This window comes from Leptonotus elevatus, chromosome 8 (genome assembly GCF_054856555.1).
Source record: "Leptonotus elevatus isolate MCC_2025b chromosome 8, RoL_Lele_1.0, whole genome shotgun sequence".
Lineage (NCBI taxonomy): Eukaryota > Metazoa > Chordata > Actinopteri > Syngnathiformes > Syngnathidae > Leptonotus > Leptonotus elevatus.
In genome coordinates this window covers 10,970,887-10,990,451 of record NC_141246.1, presented here as the reverse complement: position 1 = coordinate 10,990,451, position 19,565 = coordinate 10,970,887, and the positions used below count along the sequence as shown (strand labels likewise).

At 38.8% G+C, this 19,565-nt stretch overlaps 4 protein-coding genes across 4 annotated transcripts; 2 read left to right on the top strand and 2 right to left on the bottom strand.

The window, feature by feature from the left end:
• The first annotated feature begins 1,569 nt into the window (after positions 1 to 1,569).
• On the top strand, positions 1,570 to 2,845 carry rhbdd2 (rhomboid domain containing 2). The gene has a single exon (XM_086083250.1). The coding sequence runs from the start codon at positions 1,828 to 1,830 to the stop codon at positions 2,767 to 2,769; it is 942 nt and encodes a 313-aa protein (XP_085939376.1). The 5' UTR covers positions 1,570 to 1,827; the 3' UTR covers positions 2,770 to 2,845.
• Positions 2,846 to 3,127: 282 nt separating this feature from the next.
• Positions 3,128 to 5,570, bottom strand: unm_sa25545 (un-named sa25545). Its single transcript, XM_086082933.1, has 8 exons — positions 5,401 to 5,570; positions 5,147 to 5,231; positions 4,329 to 4,382; positions 4,198 to 4,245; positions 3,820 to 3,949; positions 3,591 to 3,751; positions 3,331 to 3,492; positions 3,128 to 3,251 (listed from the first exon to the last, which is right to left on the bottom strand). Exons 1-8 carry the CDS (start codon positions 5,452 to 5,454, stop codon positions 3,217 to 3,219), a joined length of 729 nt encoding a protein of 242 aa, XP_085939059.1. The 5' UTR covers positions 5,455 to 5,570; the 3' UTR covers positions 3,128 to 3,216.
• Positions 5,571 to 6,623: 1,053 nt separating this feature from the next.
• LOC147169736 (sodium-dependent phosphate transport protein 2B-like) lies at positions 6,624 to 14,603 on the top strand. The gene is made up of 13 exons (XM_086081666.1): positions 6,624 to 6,855; positions 8,018 to 8,054; positions 8,131 to 8,241; positions 9,517 to 9,645; positions 9,718 to 9,861; positions 9,944 to 10,055; positions 11,539 to 11,731; positions 11,828 to 11,923; positions 12,018 to 12,138; positions 12,215 to 12,382; positions 12,473 to 12,589; positions 13,510 to 13,634; positions 13,727 to 14,603. Exons 1-13 carry the CDS (start codon positions 6,793 to 6,795, stop codon positions 14,267 to 14,269), a joined length of 1,959 nt encoding a protein of 652 aa, XP_085937792.1. The 5' UTR covers positions 6,624 to 6,792; the 3' UTR covers positions 14,270 to 14,603.
• Positions 14,604 to 16,283: 1,680 nt separating this feature from the next.
• On the bottom strand, positions 16,284 to 18,620 carry bglapl (bone gamma-carboxyglutamate (gla) protein, like). The gene is made up of 4 exons (XM_086083180.1): positions 18,127 to 18,620; positions 17,795 to 18,046; positions 16,879 to 16,981; positions 16,284 to 16,783 (listed from the first exon to the last, which is right to left on the bottom strand). Exons 1-4 carry the CDS (start codon positions 18,185 to 18,187, stop codon positions 16,681 to 16,683), a joined length of 519 nt encoding a protein of 172 aa, XP_085939306.1. The 5' UTR covers positions 18,188 to 18,620; the 3' UTR covers positions 16,284 to 16,680.
• Between the last annotated feature and the right edge of the window lie 945 nt (positions 18,621 to 19,565).

The following is a 19,565-nucleotide window of genomic DNA, read 5'->3' as shown; positions in this document are numbered from 1 at the left end:
GAAGAGCGAGGCGAGCTTCAACTTTTCTGCAGAACACCACTGACACTTTTTTATTTTATTTTAATTTTTTTATTGAAACTCTGCTTTTAACAATCACAGCATTGGGACATCAGACATCAATTAAAAGTTTCCATCTTTGCTTATTAACATTCACCATTATTGAAAAAATTATAATCAAACGACAATTCGACATAAAAGACAAAACCCAAAACTAAACAATAAAGATAAAGAGAAATAACCTAAGGCACAAAAAAAATAATCAATTGAGGTCAACTAAAGATAATTCACTAAGGATTTTCAAACAAATATCACACTTTTGAATGGGTAATTCGGTGCCAAACACGTATGAAAACATTTGCTCATCGGTTGTGGTCTTTCATGAAAACAAAATAATCCTGTTAAAAAAAATCCCAGTTCACTTTTCATACAGGACGGATTTTTCTAGTTTTTTTTGCTTAGTCATGCTCCAAACTTGTTTTTTTTTGTGGGGTGCAGATGTCCCAATGTGTGTAATGCGTTATAGAAATTCAAATAAAACTGCCGTGTCACGGTGTCTTGCCTATGAATAATATATCAAATATATATATATATATATATTTTTTTTTTTACTTCTGCAACATAAACGTAAAATGTAAATTTCTAAGAATCAGTGTAATTTGTCCAGAAAATAAAATGGATAGTAAAATGAGGTTGTTGTTGTTGGGTTTTTTTCTAAGCAAAGTGCACTCCACGTTGATCTGATAGGATATTTATTAATAAATACAATTGTACCTAAACTATTCTGATAAGATATTTATTAATAAATACAATTGTACCTAAACTATGTTTGGATGTTCTTTGTTTAAAACACTTTTTTTTTAAACCATACTCGGAAATATAATGTGTCAATAATTGTATTCATTCATTCATTCATTCATTCATTCATTCATTTATTCATTTATTTTTTGACTTTCACTGTTGAACATGGGAATTAATGACTCCCACTATTTTATCAGCATTCTAACTACTGGTTACTTACCTTGATTTCAAAGGCATTACCAGAAAATGCATTTTTTTCCCCCCCGTATGAAAGGGGACCTATTTCTTAAATTAATTTGACATATTTCGCAGCAGTACTATCAGGTTATAATTTCATTTAATTAATTATCTTACCTTGAAAGGCTGAACCGGAACAGCAGTTCCTCTATCACAACTTGTTTTCCTCGTCTTTTCTTTCTACTCCCTCACACTCAAAGAGGAGGGACAACTATAACATTTAAACACCGAGAAACAATAAATACCAAGATTGCTTCCGTGCAGTAACCAGTGCAGCAAATGCCAAAATAAATCAGTCGGGATATTCTGTGATATTTTCAAAATAAAATAAAATACACTTGAAGTGGACGTGTGTTTTGTAAAATATATTAATTTTGGGCAGGTGTACAGACGAAAAAAAGTTTGTGCACTGCGGATTATGAAAACAATCTACTCTGCTCTCAAATCACATTCGGACAGTCAAATGAACATGGCGTGAGCGTTGAGTCCGTACCGGATGTCGAATTTTGAAAAGCATAACCGGAAATTCTTCCAGACACTGGTAGGTTGGACTACGAGAACGAACATTCGTGTCGTGCTGGTTCCATAGTATTATTTTTGTTTTCTTTGTTCTTTTTTAACGTATTTAAATGTACAATTCTTGGTATTTTTAATTGAACAATAATGCGAAACCTAGGTGTGCATCTGTAAACATTAATAACCCTACTTCCGGGATTCTGTGCTAATTTCCAGACCATTTGTTCGATCAAATCGGCTTGTTTTTACTGTAGTTTAGAACCCAACGACCAAAAGATGAGCACGCTCGTACAAGTATTTAAAGATGCGGTTCCTGTCATTACGAGTGGCATGCTCCTCATTATCCTCACGTCTTGTGCACTGTATGGTCTCCAAACCTACTTGGACTTCTCTGAGGGGAGCCTCAGTGTTGGGGCGAGTGTTTTTGTCAAAGGGCATGTGCACACACTCTTCACGTACCCTTTCTACCACAGAACCCTCACTCAGCTGCTCCTCAGCATCTGCGCCATTGTGTTCCTCAGTGGCAGTTTGGAGAAAGGCTACGGCACTGTTCGCTTCCTGTTTGTGTGCATCCTGATGTCCACCACGACAGGCTTGCTGTACGCTTTTCTGGAACTCCTGCAGGAGAGCAATGGCAGTGGGCCCACAGAGGGCCTCGTACCAATGGCCCTCGCTTGCGTGGCCCTCACCACCACACGCACAAAAATGACCAAAGCGTTCCTCTGCGGGGTCACCTTCCCCACCATGGCTCTCCCATGGGTGTTTGTCCTCATCTCCAGCGCCATCATTCCTCACACGGTGCTCCCCTGCAGCATCATCGCCACTCTCATTGGATGGATGCACGGAAGAGGATGGTTCTCTTTCATGGATATCTCAGAGGCTCGGGCAAGCCTTGCGGAGAAGACGCTACCTTTCCGCTTGCTGAGGAGCATCAGCATGTTGGTGTTTGTCCCAGCTTCCACAGAGGACAGGAGGAAAACACTCCTCCCTCAAATCAACCCAACACCTGGATCCTACCCAGTGCAGGTCTACGCGCCGGCGTCATGCGCCAACATAGCGGTTAGTGGCTCAGTTACGATGCATGAAGGTTGGTCGAACCCTATCTCTGCAGTGTCTGGACCTGCACCCTTATCTAATCCTCATGCCTCTGCGCCGAGTCTTGGCGGGACAAGTCATGGACAAAGCTGCCATCAAAGTCACGCTCACGGCCAACTATAGTTGCATTTTTTCCGTTTTACACAATTAACATACATATAAATGATCATGTAAATAAAACTATTTTAATCAACTGTGAGATGGATGGTGTGTTTTCTTTTTAATCAAACTAGACCAGATTAAGGACTCGTATGATGATACACCCACAACTGTTGAGCATTCCCTAAAAAATAAATAGTAAATGAGTTAAAAAAAAAAGTATTTGTATAATTTCCAGATACGTTTTCACACAGCGACGCATTGCTACTCAGATCTGCTCTACTCAAGCACATGCTCAAAAACATCAATATCAAAGCTACATTGTGTATTTTTATGTGTTCCGCTTTTGACTGAAATAAGTTGAAATCATTGATAAACAACATTTGAAGCACTTTGGTTTAATTGACTCTTTAGCAAAGACAACACCTCGTGTCATAAGATCAGTGAAGTTACATTTTTACACAAACATACTCATTCTTCCCAGGTGTCTCCATAGATATTCTTCCCTGAAACAAAGAGACATGTATTCAACACTTTCGTAAAAAAAACAAAGTAAGAGTTTTTCAAGATGATTTTTTTCTTTACCACTTTTTGTTGGTCTTTGTGGCTCATTTACAGGGGAGGTTTTGAGCAGCGACTCTGCCTTCTGGGTGAGTGTGACCTCATAGTTCTCTCGATTTTTTTGCCGCAGGTCCTCATAGAGGATGGACTTTCTTTTGGGTTCGTTTTCTTCCTCTAAGGATGGAGCTGGAAATGATAGTTTGACACAGAAGGTGGTTATCAACTCTCGCTTGTTCATCTTTTCCAAGAGGTAGCTGTAGTCCCAACAAACGGACCAGTGTTACCTGGTGCATTAAAGTCATCTGTTCTCCACGTGGGAGATGACGCTTCTGGATTCATTCCATATCCATGCTCCATGGTGGAAGCTGGCGTCTCTGCTGGCTGCAACATGGATTCATAGTTCGGAAGGTCTGGATCACTCAGTTCTGACTGAGCACCTTTAGGACTAGACAGGAGAATCACAAACTGCTATCTGTTTTTTGTTTTTTTTGTGGTGGTGCCGCTAGTACATACGGCTGTGACGACAGTCCCGTCCCCCGTCTCAGGGCTTCTCCCAAACGGGAATTGTCCAAACGCTTGAACTTCTCTTGACACACCTTCATGTAAGACATCTTCCCTGCCAGGTAGCCACAGAAGCCAGCAACTGGGAGACGCAACAAAAGACACACATCCATCAGAACCAATGCTGCATTTACAGGCTACTGGAAATTTTGAATAATCCTTGGGAGGTCTGACAGCCTTGGACTTTATTTAAAAATATATAGATATAGGTCATAGCGTCATTGTTTTTGTTGGGATGTACAACTTTTTGATAGTGTGGAGCCATTTTAAGAAACCAGTTGCATTTGTGTTCAACAACAAAATGTTTATATCATCTGTATCCAAACTTACAGAACACTTTAGGAAGAGATCCAAACCTTGGCGATGCGGAGAGAGACCCTAAAAGGAAACGTGAGGGGCGCAGAATTAATTATAACGGCTATCCTTTTATGTTGCGTGATAGCGTATGTATGTGGTCTTACCTCTGGCAACCAAGGCCTGAGTAACGGCCATGCTCACCAAACTCAATGGCACCGCTGCAAGGGAAGCAACATATTGTTTTTAAATTTAATTATGGAAATGCACACTTGACAAACTGCTGCTTTTGTCGAGTTAAATTGAATTTACTGCTACCAGACAGCGCTTGTATATCAAGTTTGCCTCACAAGGCAAAGCAAAATATAAATCAACCAAATATCACCCATATCTAGGCGCCACTGTATATTTTTTGCACACTATTATTTTTTAATCATTTATTATTTTCTAATTACCATTTTATTATTGTGTATTGTTAGCTCTTTATATACAGCATTTTGTTACAGCTAGAGGTGTTTTTTCTCCCAAAGTGCCATGAGAAATAAAGTATTTTATTTTATGATGATTTGAGGTATTTCATACAATCAGCAAAACTATGAGAACATGTTTTGATAGATTAAAAGTTAAGCAACGCTAATTGGTCTTAGTTTAAAAAATGTGTGACATGTGATGTGATTATTTTTGTTTTTAGTATGAACACTATAAGGGAAAATATTTTGCTTCGTTTTTAAACGGGTATTGCATTTAATTGAAATGTTTCCCCCCCTTGTAGTCAAGCACATTTTAAAAGTATGTACTTTTCTTTATTTCCATTTTGTTATGTTTGTTTTATTATTATTATTTTTAACTTATGTATGCGCCACCATTATCTTTTTTTATTTTTTAAACTAAAAGTTTTTGTACTACTTCGACTTATGTAAAGAGTGACTATTCTACTTGTGGGGGGGAAAAAACATTTAGAATGTTACTGTAGTTGCTAACTTACACCTGTACAAAAAGCTTTCGTCGTTGCACTCCTTGAACACCCTCATCTCCTCCTCCGTGGGGATGTAGCGTGTGCTCAGGGGCGACTGCGGGAAGCAACCACAGACACTTTAAATCCCGTTACTCCAGGCAATATCAATGACACTTTGTGAGGTTTAATCAACTGGTCGGGTCATCAGACCTTCCCCGAAGCTAGCTGGCTAAACGCGTTAGCACATGCGACGGTCGGATTATGTTTATCCGCGTGCAGCTAACCTGTGCTCCTTGGCGCTGCCGCTGCTCATCAAAATCCGCGGTAGTTGATGACATAGTGACAAATTAACAATAGCACGGTTGGTAGTTTTCAATGCATGTGAAATAGTAGAATAACAAGTCGCTACAAGAGGACTGGCGTGTGTACCGCGGCGCTCGCTACAATGTCATCTGTGACGTAACCCGGAAATGAAAAGGTGACATTTGTGTAGGGTTGCCAAATAGTAAATTATCCGAATCACAAATAACATTTTAATATCTAAATATTTGTTATACAATTATACTTGTACACTTACAGAATTACGGAATTAATTACGGAAGATAGTTTATAATTAGATTTTGTCTGTTCATGTTTTAGAATTTGTTCACGGTTGCCCTCTAGCGGTTAAATTGCACTGTAGGCCATGAATGATGATCACATCCATCCATTCTCTGAACCCGCAGTACCATTTTCCACATTAATTTAAGAGTTTCTGGTGAATGTTGACACCCTTTAAATGTGTTATTTTGTTGTGAATCGCCTCTCACATCAAGTTAGTTCGGAAATAAGATTGATAAACTCCAGTTTACCAGCGACATCAATGAGGAAAAGTGCTCTAGAAAATTGATGGCTAGAAACCTGAAATAGGAAAACTAAAATCGAGTTTTGTAGCATATTTCGATTTTGACATAATTCGAACTAAAAAAATTGCAATACCATAGTATGGCACCTAGATGTCGCAGACACTGTGTTTGGAAATGACAAAGTATTTCACAATGCTACAGCCACGGAACTTTGTGCAAGTGCAACCTAAAAAGGCCAAAGCAGCCAATCCACACCTATTGTTTTCCTAAAGTACGTTGAAAATGAGCAGTGTTAGCCAAATTTTTGTAGGATATAAAGCCATGTAACATTACAAAACATTAAAAACAAATCAGATGCCAACAGAATTATAAATAAACTGCTCCTTTTCAACCACTTCAAGATTAAAATAAGTGAATATCTTATGTGACTATTACAAACCATGCGCACAGCTAAAATGAAAGTTATCAATGAACTAGATGAGAACAATACATTTACTATTCAATCTATCTAAAAATAATTCTTGAAGTGCACCTGTTTTTTTCCTGTATGTAAAAGTCTAAAAGTAGCACACAGTGATGTTGACCAATGGGTAGCTTTAATAAAATCAATATTGTGCCACAATGATCCACACTCACATGCACAAACTGTGTCATTCACACGCAGTAGGATAGTCAGACAGTACAACAATGTGAGTTGGATTGCAACACGTCACCACAGAGATTACAAGAAATTTGTGAGGGACCGAGCAAAGTGTGTTCATCTTATCTGTGGGAGCTCCCAGCAATGTAAAAACATTCGCCGACCCGCCTTTACCTTTACACTCCACCTGTATGGATGCAGCATTTGACACAAGGCAGCAGACAGGCAGCATGGATGCACTCAAACCACCTGGGGTGAGGACATTACTTGTCATTATTCATTTTTGTAGGTTTTATTTAAAAGTCATTTATATTTTGGAAACATTATTCTATGGCATTTTAATATATATATTTTTATTATTATACAAGTTGCCAGAAATTCCTGCAAAATAATCTTTCTAACCTACTTTAAAAAAAATTTTTTTTAAATATACAACTCTCCAAAACAAGTTTCTTACTGGGACTACCAATAATGAAGATACAAAATAAATATGAGCATCCTAGTAACATCATTAGACATATAGTATCTGTACAACATCTCCCAAAAAATATGCATATTTAAAGACCAAACTGTTGAGAGAATACAGATATTTAAATGAATATAAAAATGAATAAAAATGACTGTGTGTGGATATAACATTGAAAAAATAAATAAATCAATTGAGCTTCATTTCCGTGTCATTGTGTTGTACTAATGGAATTTTACTGTGGCCGTGATGACAACATGTGACTCTCTAATCAATACCTTGTGGCATGTGAGTGGGTAAATGTGTGATAGTCATTCCATTTATGTGAGTTTTGCAACTGCTTAACTTATTCACTGCTATTGACGACTATAGACGTCCAAAATTCCTTTTAACTATTTCTATTAGTTTAAAAATATTTCCAATTTTTTCCCGACAACCCAGATTTTTTTTATTGTATTAGAACAGATATAAAATTTGTGATTAATGGTGAGTTAACTAGTGAAGTCATGTGATTAATTGCGATAAAAAAAATTAATCACCTGACGCTCCTAATTTTTAATACTCTTTTCTTAAAAAAAGACTATTAAAAAAATACAATTATTATTTCTTTAAAAATAAAACATTATTAAAAATTAGGTGCGTCAGGTGATTAAAATGTTTTATCGTAATTAATCGCATGACTTCACTAGTTAACTCACAATTAATCACACATTTTGTATCTTTTCTAAATGTACAAAACACAATTCTAGCTTTTCATACTCTTGTCAACAAAAGTGAGGAAAACAATTTAAACTAATATAAATAGTTAAAATGAATTTTTGACGTCTATAGCCGTCAATGGCAGTGAATGAGTTAAAATTAAAATAGTGGCTATTATTTAAGACTTAAAATGGCAATGTTGTCACCAGCTAGCATATTGGCATGATTACAAATGAATATGGTCATTTCAGCTTGCGGAGGATCACAATGAAAGGAATGGCAGCAAAAGTAAGTTTTTAAATGTAAAATTTGTTGTGCAAAGAAGCTATGAAGTCGCAATAATGTCTTGTAAATGTGCAAATAGAGCAAAATGGAAGTCTTGGACACTCAACCCTGGCGCTGGTGGATGGGCAGCCAGAGGAGGAAGACCCTTGGAACCTGCCTGAGCTGAAAGACATGGGGATGCCATGGTCAGGTAAGGAGGAATTTTAATGCACATTTCACATCAGTGATACTGAATGGCACGATTCCAAAATGAGGCGTTAGCTCAGTGAGTCCAACAAGCATGATATTATGATGACGATAGTGCCGGCATGCAGTTTGTCATTATGTCATAAATAAAACTGCAGTGTATGTTGGAGTACATCGGGTGTGTTTCCCAAACAGATTTGATATCATAATGACAAATTGATAATAAGAACACTATAAATATGCTGATACAAGGTTATCATAAGTGGCTGTTAAGTTTGAGTGCAAACCAAAGCTGGGATCAGCATCTTCGGCATAGATATCAACAGCAGTACCGTATCAAGTTGAACCGAATCAAACCGAATGGAATCATTCCACTTGAAAATGTACCGTTCTTGTTTTGTAACGTACCCCATGTATCTCTTATTGGAGAGCTTACTGGAAAGCATATTGCAGCTATTTCTACATCACTATTAACTCATTAACTGCCATTGACGGCTATAGACGTCAACAATTTATTTGAACTATTTCTATTAGTTTAACATTTTTTTCCACTTTTGTTAACAAGAGTATGAAAACCTAGGAAAAAATAGTGTACATTCAGAACAGATATAACATTTGTGATTAATTGTGAGTTAACTATTGAAGTTATGCAATTAATTATAATAAAAAAAATTAATCGCCTGACGCGATTTACAAAAGAAAGAAAAGATTATTAAAAATTAGGGGCGCCGGGCGATAATTTTTTTTAATCGTAATTAACTCATTCACTGCCATTGACGGCTATAGACGTCAAAAATTCATTTGAACTATTTCTATTAGTTCAACATTTTTTCCACTTTTGTTAATAAGAGTATGAAAACCTAGAATTTTTTTTATTGTACATTTAAAACAGATATAGAATTTGTGATTAATCGTGAGTTAACTATTGAAGTCATGCAGTTAATTACTATCAAAAATTTAAATCGCCTGACGCGATTTAAAGAAAATAAAAATATTATTAAAAATTAGGGGCATCAGGCGATAAAAATTGTAATCGTAATTAATCGCATGACTTCACTAGTTAACTCACGATTAATCACAAATGTTATATCTGTTCTAAATGTACAATAAAAAATTCTAGGTTTTCATACTCTTGTTAACAAAAGTGGAAAAAAATGTTAAACTAACAGAAATAGTTCAAATTCATTTTTGACGTCTATAGCCGTCAATGGCAGTGAATGAGTTAATCATAAAGTGACGGAAATGACAATTTGATGTTTGTTTTGATGTATTATGTCAGCTTTGGACACCAAGGGGAAGGTGCTGCGGGTGTTGGTTGCACTGGTGAAACTGGTCGTGCTGCTGGGGCTCCTCTACATGTTCATCTGCTCCCTAGACATCCTCAGCTCAGCCTTTCAGCTTGTTGGAGGTTTGCATACCAAGGACTGACATGTCACTATGGCGCAAGAAAAAAGTAATTTCATTCACCTCGTCCATGCAGGCAAAGCAGCGGGCGACATTTTCCAGGACAATGTTGTCTTGTCCAACCCTCTGGCGGGTCTGGTCATTGGCATCCTTGTCACTTTGTTGGTTCAGAGCTCGTCCACGTCGTCCTCCATTGTTGTCAGCATGGTGTCCTCCGGATGTGAGCGCCAACACACGTGACGTGACACATGCAGCCATGAGGAGATGATAGTGACAAAGCAGTTTTTTTTTTTTTGTGGCAGTGCTAACAGTCCAGCTGGCAGTTCCGATCATCATGGGTACCAACATCGGAACCTCTGTCACCAACACCCTGGTTGCCATGACGCAGGCTGGGGACCGTAGTGTCTTTCGCAGGTAAATTCTAATGCAGGAGGAAGGAACCTTTAGCATGTGAGCCATATATAGTCGGTCCGAAGATCTGATTTGACCCACGTGCAATTCCAAAAACAAAACCTCGGTGAAGCTTTTATAAAAAGTCTCAACATTTGTTTGACAGACAACTTGACAGATGGTCCACGGTTTAAAATGGAGTTCCCGTTGTCACGTCAACATAGAAAGATCCTACGACCAATTACTGTTCTACTTGCCTATTTATGTAGGGCTAGAGTTTTTCCTTTTTAGCTGGCAAGAAAAAAAGAATAAGTAAAAGATTAATAATAATAATAATAATAATAATAATAATAATAATAATAATAATAATAATAATAATAACAATAATAATAATAATAAGTATAGGTAGTAGGTAAAATAAAAATATATAATATATAATAATAATAATACATCATCAAAATAAAAAAATAATATCTATAATAAGATAAAAAGATAAAAATAAATAATAATAGAAAAAAACGCAAACATTCTTAAATAGGTAACCACTAATATTATAAATATAAACAATATTTCAGTAAATATTTGTATGTAAAACACTGCTAGGCCATAACTATAACAAAAATGAAATGAAAAACAGCATGTACACAGCAAAATCAGCAGTGTTGATTCAACACCTACAGAGTTAAATTGAACACTTCATAAATATATTGGTTCACACCAAATATGGTTGAAACAACACTTTTGGAAGTGCTTTATATTCTTTGTTGAAATCTAGTCTGGTCAGTGTTGACTTTTAAGTATATTGGTGTTTAGTGTTCAAATATTACACCATCTTTCAGTCCTTGGTTTAGCTTGTCTGTTGGATTTTGTTTTTGTTTTTTGGGGTTTGGTTTCTCGGGGTTTGCTGGTTTGTGACGTTTGTCTTTTGTGTCATTAAAAAAAAGAGATAATTCGTTCAAATAAAATATATATTTTTAATTACACCATCTAGTGTTGTTTTAACACTCAAAAGGAGTTGATTTAATCGGTTAATGAAGCCAACTGTTGTATACAACTGAGCATGCCTTTTTGTGCCACTTGACTGCATATTGTTACAACGCTGCACAAAACTAGCTTATACTCTTGAAACCCAAAGACAGAGAAAACTCAAAACCCCCACATATAAAAAATGCGGCTTATCATAACTAAAATGGGCGCTTATTGCAAAAAAGTTTCCCACTTTTTCATTCACCCCTGATGAAGCGGATGACTTGATTTCCCTTCCTTTTTCAAAAGATTCCAATGAATGTCATGGTTTGGTGCCAATTGAACAATATATTACTTGAAGGCACATGATAATGTTTCTATTATTGCAATAAATCATCTGGTGCGTGTGTGTCATAAAACCGACACAGTAGTCATAATCTGAAGCGATACGCTAATAATAGTGTTTGTTGCTACTAATTCAAACGAGCAAAGTTCATTCCGCTCAGCTTTTAATCTAAATTGTCCTTACAACTGTGCCCAGGGCGTTTGCAGGGGCCACAGTGCACGACTTCTTCAACTGGCTGTCGGTTCTGGTGCTGCTGCCACTAGAGGTCGCCACAGGCTACTTGTTCGAGGTCACCAAGCTCATCATCGACTCGTTCCAAATCCAGAGCGGAGAGCCCCCCGACCTGTTGAACGTCATCACTGATGTCCTCACAGAGTCCATTATAAAGGTGTGATTTTTCAAGATATGTTTTTCGCCTTGATGGCCAACTTAGCGTCTTCCATTTTACAAATACGCATTTCGGCCTGTTTTCTGTTTCCCTCAGCTGGACAAGTCTGTTTTAAGCGACATCGCCACCGGAGATGCGGGAGCCCGGAACAAAAGTCTCATCAAAAGGTGGTGTGAAACGTATACCAACATGGTAGGATCACGAAAAAGAAAAAAAGTGTATCGTAACTTTTGGGACGCACGGTTGAAACGTGTATTTTATTTTTTAAACTGCGGCTGACTTTCAGAGCACAGTAAATGTCACCGTTCCTGGTCCAGAGAACTGCACCTCTCCTTCGATGTGCTGGGTTGACGGCAACGACACTTTCACTCTCAAGAACATTTCACAGACGTACAACATCAAGAAATGTGAGCATGACGTGACATGAAGTCATCCATCTGCGCGTGTGCTTGACATGGCGTCTGCGCGTTCTGTGTCGTCAAGGCGATCACCTTTTCGTAGACGTGAACTTGTCCGACCTGGCTGTGGGTCTGATCCTTCTGGCTCTCTCGCTGCTGGTGTTGTGCTCCTGCCTGTTGCTGATAGTCAAGCTGCTCAACTCCATGCTCAAGGGCCAAGTGGCCATGATCATCAAGAAAATACTTAACACGGGTGTGTGGGGTTGTAATGTTTGCGTCTACGACGCGTTCCACGTGTGTGGCGAAGATGTGCTATGCTAACAGTGGATGTGCATGTGTGCAGATTTCCCATTCCCCTTTGGTTGGGTCACAGGATACATTGCCATTTTAGTCGGAGCTGGAATGACATTCATCGTGCAAAGCAGCTCTGTTTTTACCTCAGCTATCACTCCACTTGTTGGTGAGGTCACGTGTCTGTCTATTCGTCTGTCTGTCCGTCCGTCCGTCCATCCATCCATCCATCCATCGCCAACCAACTTTGTTTCATCCATCCATCCCTTTTTTCCATCCATCTACCCGTCCGTCCATCTATCCATCTGTCCATCCATCCATCACCAACCAACTTTTTTTTATTTGCCCATCCATCCATCTATCCCACTCTCCACCCATCCAATCATCCATCCATCCATTCCTTTTTTCTATCCATCTACCCATCCATCTGTCCGTCCATCCATCCATCAATCATTCAAACATCCATCTATCACCAACCCTTTTTCCATCCATCCATCCGTCCATCCATCAATCAACCATCCATCCATCCGTCCATTCCTTTTTTCCATCCATCCATTCCTTTCTTCCATCCTTTAATCCATCCGTCCGTCCATCCATCCATCAATCAACCATCCTTCCATCACCAACCTTTTTTCCATCCATCCATCCATCCGTCCATCCATCTATCCATCTATCCATCCATCCATCAATCAACCATCCATCCATCCATCCATTCCTTTTTCATCCATAAATCCATCCGTCTGTCCATTCATCCATCCATCCATTCCTTTCTTCTATTCTTCAATCCATCCGTCCATCCATCCATCTCCAACACTTTTTTTCCATCCATCTGTCATCCATCCCTTTTTTCCATCCATTAACCCATCCGTCCATCTGTCCGTCCACCCATCTCCAACACTTTTCTATCTATCCATCCATCCATCCATCCCCAACCCTTTTGTCTGTCCATCTGTTCGTCCATCCATCCATCCATCCATCCATCCATCCATCTCCATTCCTTTTGTACGTTCGTTTGTACGTCCGTCCAACAATCCATCCATCCACTGAAATGAAAATTCTCATGGGCCTACCTTGTCCGCATTTGTGTAGGTATCGGTGTCATCAGCATACAGAGAGCCTATCCATTGTCTCTTGGTTCCAACATCGGCACGACCACAACAGCCATTTTGGCAGCCATGGCCAGTCCAGGAGAAAAATTGGCAAGCGCTCTGCAGGTCGGTCATCTACACAAACACAACATTTCACAATAAAGGCCTTTTTGGTGATTTACCGGCATGATAATAAAGTGCACAAACGGCTTCTCCAGATCGCCCTCGTCCACTTCCTGTTCAACATCTCTGGCATCCTTCTGTGGTATCCGATTCCATTCACCCGAATCCCCATCCGACTGGCCAAAGGCTTGGGCAACATCACGGCCTCCTACCGCTGGTTCGCAGCGGTCTACATCATCGTCTGCTTCTTCCTTCTGCCGCTCCTCGTCTTCAGTCTGTCGCTGGCTGGATGGCAGGTCCTAGTGGGCGTGGCCTGCCCTCTCCTGGCCCTTCTCATCATTATCATCGTCATCAACGTTCTGCAGAAGAGGAAACCCGGGTGCCTGCCATTAGCATTGCGGTCTTGGGACTTCCTTCCTCTCTGGGCTCACTCTCTCGAACCCTGGGACAAAGTGGTGGGTGCGTTCACTGCCAAATGTTGCTGCTGCTGCAAATGCTGCAACACTGACGAAGATAAAGGACGAGACGGCAAGGAGGGGCAGATAGAAGCCTACGATAACCCTGTGATGTGTGCAGAGAAAGAGGTGGAAAACGAGACCAAGATTGAGCTCAACAGTTTGAAAATGACCCAACTTTGAGTTTCAGCACACGATCATGCACATTATTGCACAAGATTAACATTATTTATGTCTTCACTAGATTATTTAATGTAATGGACTATAAAGAGGGACAATGGAGTAACTTAATGTATGACAGTATGTAATGTAAACGACAGTACAAATGATAGTAGCATATCTGTGTGCAACTTAAAATCATACATCCTTTCCATTTCCAACAATGCTCAGTTTCTATATTTTCTTCGGCCTTCATCGTTTGTATGTTGTATGTTTTGTTCACTGTAAAGGAACAATGACCTTGTGCGCACATCTTTTAAAGGTGTGAAATGATTTTGTAATTATAAAGTGATTATATTCAAAGAATATGCCGTTTCAAATTAGATGAATGTCCATCTAAATAAACTTGTTCAACTTTAATCGTGTGTGTCAATTTTGGGTTACACTGTATATGTTTTGCTACTACAATAAACAATAACAATAACAATAAAACCCATCCCCGGAAAAATCCATATGTCCTGTCACATGTTATGGAACAATGTGCATGAGCAATATCGTGTCGTTTTTTCTGAGTCATAGCTTACACGCATTTACTGTCATTTATCCAAGTTGTTAGTAATCCACTGGAGTCTGTCCATGCTTTATTAAAAAAAGACTTTCATCACTAACAGAAAATAATTTTACAGTAAGAGAGTGAGAACCGTGTGTAACCAACGTGTAAGCCCCCTGCTGGTCACAATATGCGATTACATCAAGTTAAATGATACACGGTGTACTCTTCGTCAACGCGGACACAAGCGCACAGATCACAGGAACGTTGAACATCACTTGTGGGAGGTGCCCGCACACCCTGGACTTTGCATGGTGGTCTTTTCTTTTCAGTTGATAAAACCGCCGCATGTGCGACTGTGACTGAGTGTGTAACAAGTTCAACAGGTGCGCACGGGTTGACTTTGTTCAGGTGAGAATGAGCTTCAAAAGGACATGCTAATCTTATCTCTTGTCATAATTCACCTTGTTTTAAAGTGTCAAATGCAGCTGATGGACACTGTCGTATTAAATCTTACATTCTTGGCTCAAAGAAGTGCGGGAAAAGTAAAGAATAAAAACAAACAGATTGTTGATTATTATTTTGAGAATCTGGACTAAAACAGTGGTGTGCCATTTAGTAATTGTAAAGTAAAACAAATTAGATTTTTGATGACAGGCCCGATGATAGCCTGGGAAGTGTGCACTTGTAGTGTTTTGACTGTCCGGCAGAGGGCATTATTGAGCTCTGCTGTTACAGTATTTTCGAACTTGACAGCAGACATCGCTTGTGATGAGTAAAACATGTTAAAATACATACAACTTGTGGTATTCATCAAAATATGTATTAGGCTACAGTAACATACACAAGAAACACAAAGTTTGAAAACTATTTAGTAATCTAGTAGTAATTATGTATAATTGTATTTGTTCAAAATAAAAGCAATTGTAAACTAATGTACGAGTTGTACTAATCTTGATCAGAATATTTTGGTAACATATCATAATAGTAATTTAAAAAAAGAACCATTTCCAGGTTGTTAAATGAATCATCTTGCTCCACTTTTTTCCTGTGATAACTTAATCTTTATTTTATCCCGAGAACATGTTGCATGTGACAATCATTAATTTAATTGTTAAATTGTATAAATAGTCTCATAATTCCCCCACCATGAACCTGCTGAACGTGGTAGTTTTAAACCAATTATTATACTGTCTTTATCTAATACTGATAGCAAAGTTAATTATTTGCTGTATATTGTAAAGACTAGTACAGCAGGAGAAAAACACAATCCAATCTATCAGCTCAACACTGACATCTTGTGGTCAGCACAAAAATTACCGGTAGGACAACATCGTAGACCATGAAGGGACATTAGCTTGACCTTAAATTGGATATCACAGCTTTCAGCAGTGACCTCAAAATAACATTTTAAAGGATTTTCATCATTTAAAAACAAACAAACACTTGAAGTCACTTTTGGACAAATAAAATAATTTATTTCTTTGAAATCCAGAGGCAACGTGTGGTTACAGCCATAGCAGATAATTCACTTACAATTCCCACACTCTGTACACAGCCACTAACACTGCTGTACATCTAAGAGCTCATTAATAAAACGGTTGCTGAAGCATGGCATAAATATAATCAATACAATCATTCAAATACACTTTTAGCACCATTCGTCGTGTTATTCAAAGTGTGTGTGTGTGTGTGTGTGTGTGAGGGGGTGGGGGGGGGGCTGAGAAATAATTTCAACATATATGGGCTACTGCATACTTTATGTGCACCTCTCTGGACGTCGCTTGTGCAAAAGTTTGTGATCGCCGTCTGTATAATCACAACGGGGTCCAAACCGGAATGTGTTTGTTGAAGGGAGATGCAGGTGGCGTGCGCGCGGGGCCGCTTAGAAGGGAGGGGGTCCGTAGTAGGCCGTGTAGGCCGTCACGACGCCCTGCGTCTCCGCCATCTCGTCGCAGCCAGTGTTCAGCTCACACACCTCTCTCAGGCTGCACCGGAATGAAAAAGGACGCATGATTGAAGATCACTTCATCGACAACTAAAAGGTGGAAAAAGTGTCAATCATTTGAAAAACAACTCGTACCGCTCCATCTGGTAAAGGGAGAGGGGGGCTTGGCGTCTCGTCCTCAGCAAAACGGAAGCCACATCTCGCTTCATGACCACGTGAGAGTCTTGGGAGTCCTTACCTAGAAGGGGGTTAATGTATATTTCACGTAGAAAGTACAATTTATGTAAGCTTTCACTTTTCCCTTAGTGGGACTGTGTATTAATGATTTGGGTTGGAATGCATCCTCTATTATTTCCTGAAAAACTCATCTTGCATGCATTTTTGTACTCAGACCAACGCCTAGTGTAACATAAAAATTCAGCTTTGGCTCAATTTTGTGCATTATTAGTGCCAAGGAACTATGTTAGAGTCAGTTGAGGATCTTCTACGCTGTATAAAGAGAATTGTTGAACCAATTTAAGATTAAACAAAGAATTGTTGACCAACTTAATAAAATTGCTTCAAGTGGTAGGTAACACATAATAGTGAATATATTAAGTTTAATGAATTCATCAAACTTTGGATTAATTTAGAGTGTAGTAGCGCTTTGTCGCCATTTTGTGACATCTACAGGCAATTCTGAATCTCTTCTTTTTTTTTGGGTGGGGAACGTGTCAATTGGTTGTGGATTTTTGCTATTCATGGCAGGGCTTACTCTACATCCTCACATTATACTTTGTTATATGAAGAAAAACTTCACCTATATAATGTTTTCGTTCTGAAATGATCTAAGTTGGCACAAGATGGCATCAAAGTCCTGTCTAATAGAAAATTGGTGCTAAAAGCTAAGACTAATATAAATATCGTCATATTTTTCAATGTCACAAGGGTTTTGTTTTTATTTTTATGGGCTTAGTTTTTTTTTTTACAGTTTAAACTATCAAGATTGTATCTGCAACTTTAAACATTTTCTGTCAATCGCACACATGACACGATTGTATCGATGGCTTACCTTCAGTGCTGTCTGACTCAGATGAAGAGGAGGAGGAAGAGGAAGAATCGGAGGCCGAGTCAGAGTTGGAGTCAGAGTCGGAATCAGAGTTGGAGTCTGAGTCCGAATCGGACGAGTCTGAGGATGAGTTGGAAGAGTCGGAGGCCGAGGAGTCGGCGTTGTCGCCGGCATCGCCGTTCTCTCCGGCATCGGCGTGATCAGCCACATCGGCGACGTCGCCGATGTCTGAGTGGTCGTCGCCAAACTCGACAACTATTAAAAGGACGTAAAATAGAAGCGATGAGCAAAGTTTGCTCCGGGCACGGACGGTGACGCTCCGGAACGCTCCTTACCTCCGGTGGCCCAGCAAGCTGAGAGGAGAGCGCAGATGGCGAGAAGGCTGAGGGTCTTCATGTTGTCTTGGTGTTGAAGTTTGAGTTCTTCAGTTGGTCCTTCGGATGAGCTTCTGTTTCTGCTTCCATCCTCCTGAAGCCAGCTCCATTTTATACTCTTGTCCCCGACCAGATTCAGACAGTGAGGGGACCCTCTGATTGGCTGGAGGATCACATGTCAACATCTCCTCTTGCACTTGTCAAAGGAGGCTGCCACAAAAACTCCCACTCGGGCCCGGGACGTACTCCAAGAATTCAGTCGCCCCGAGGCACGCTCTCATTCAACCTGAAACGATCTTGGCCTCCTTCAAGTTGGAATTCTTCACATGTTACCATCAAATCGTGCTTAAAGTTATATAATCTCTTCATCTGCTCCCTGAAAATCAGCGCATTGGTCGCAACAAATAAGACTAAAATCTTTTGAATCTAATTGAACAATTTGCTCATCACGTACAATAAAGTTGTTCTTAAGACACAGGCATGAGCAATAACCGAATAAACTTTTTATTAATTATATATATATATATATATATATATATATATATATATATATATAGAATTATTATACAAATTTATGTAACTTTACATTAATGAGCACTTTGAGTTGGAGACCATTTTTTAAAATAGATTTTAAAAAAATATGATTGTCATGTGCAGTCTTAAAAAAGCTCCTGTAAATAAAAACTATTTTCATATTTTTTTTCCACTTTATTTAATTTTTTGTGTCAAAAGTGCTACCTGTCACAAATGATTGCTGACAATGATGATGATGATGATGATGATTGATGATGAAGATGATGGAAGTACAGTTTTTTAGATTGCCCTAGATTAGTGATTCTCAAACTTTTTACACAAAAAAAGAATAATAATAATCAAAAGATCTCCAAGTACCAACATATTGACAAACATTAAATTGCAGTAGCGTAGTTGGCCCAAATATTCAATCAAAATCCAAATTGAGACGTTATTCCTAAAAAGTAGATTTTTGTAACTGTGCCATCACTTAAATAGAGGAGACTAAAAAATAATTTAATTTTTTTTTAAATGAATGATTTAATCGAAAAAGTATTACAACTAAAAGTGAAACACAACAATTATTACATGTAAAATGTATTGCACTAAAAGTTAAATACAACTGAACTGTACTGCCAAACGTACTGTACTGTACTGGTTTTTTATTTTTTATTTTAAGTTGCCGTTGTAACATTTATTTGAGTGATTCTTTTGTGTACCACTAGAGGCACTCATTGAGAATCATTTTGCTTTTATATAAAAAGGGAGCAAGTCCGGGCTTCGGCCTTCCTGGGTGGAGTTTGCATGTTCTCCCCGTGCTTGCGTGGGTTTTCTCCGGGTACTCCGGTTTCCTCCCACATTCCAAAAACATGCATGGCAGGTGAATT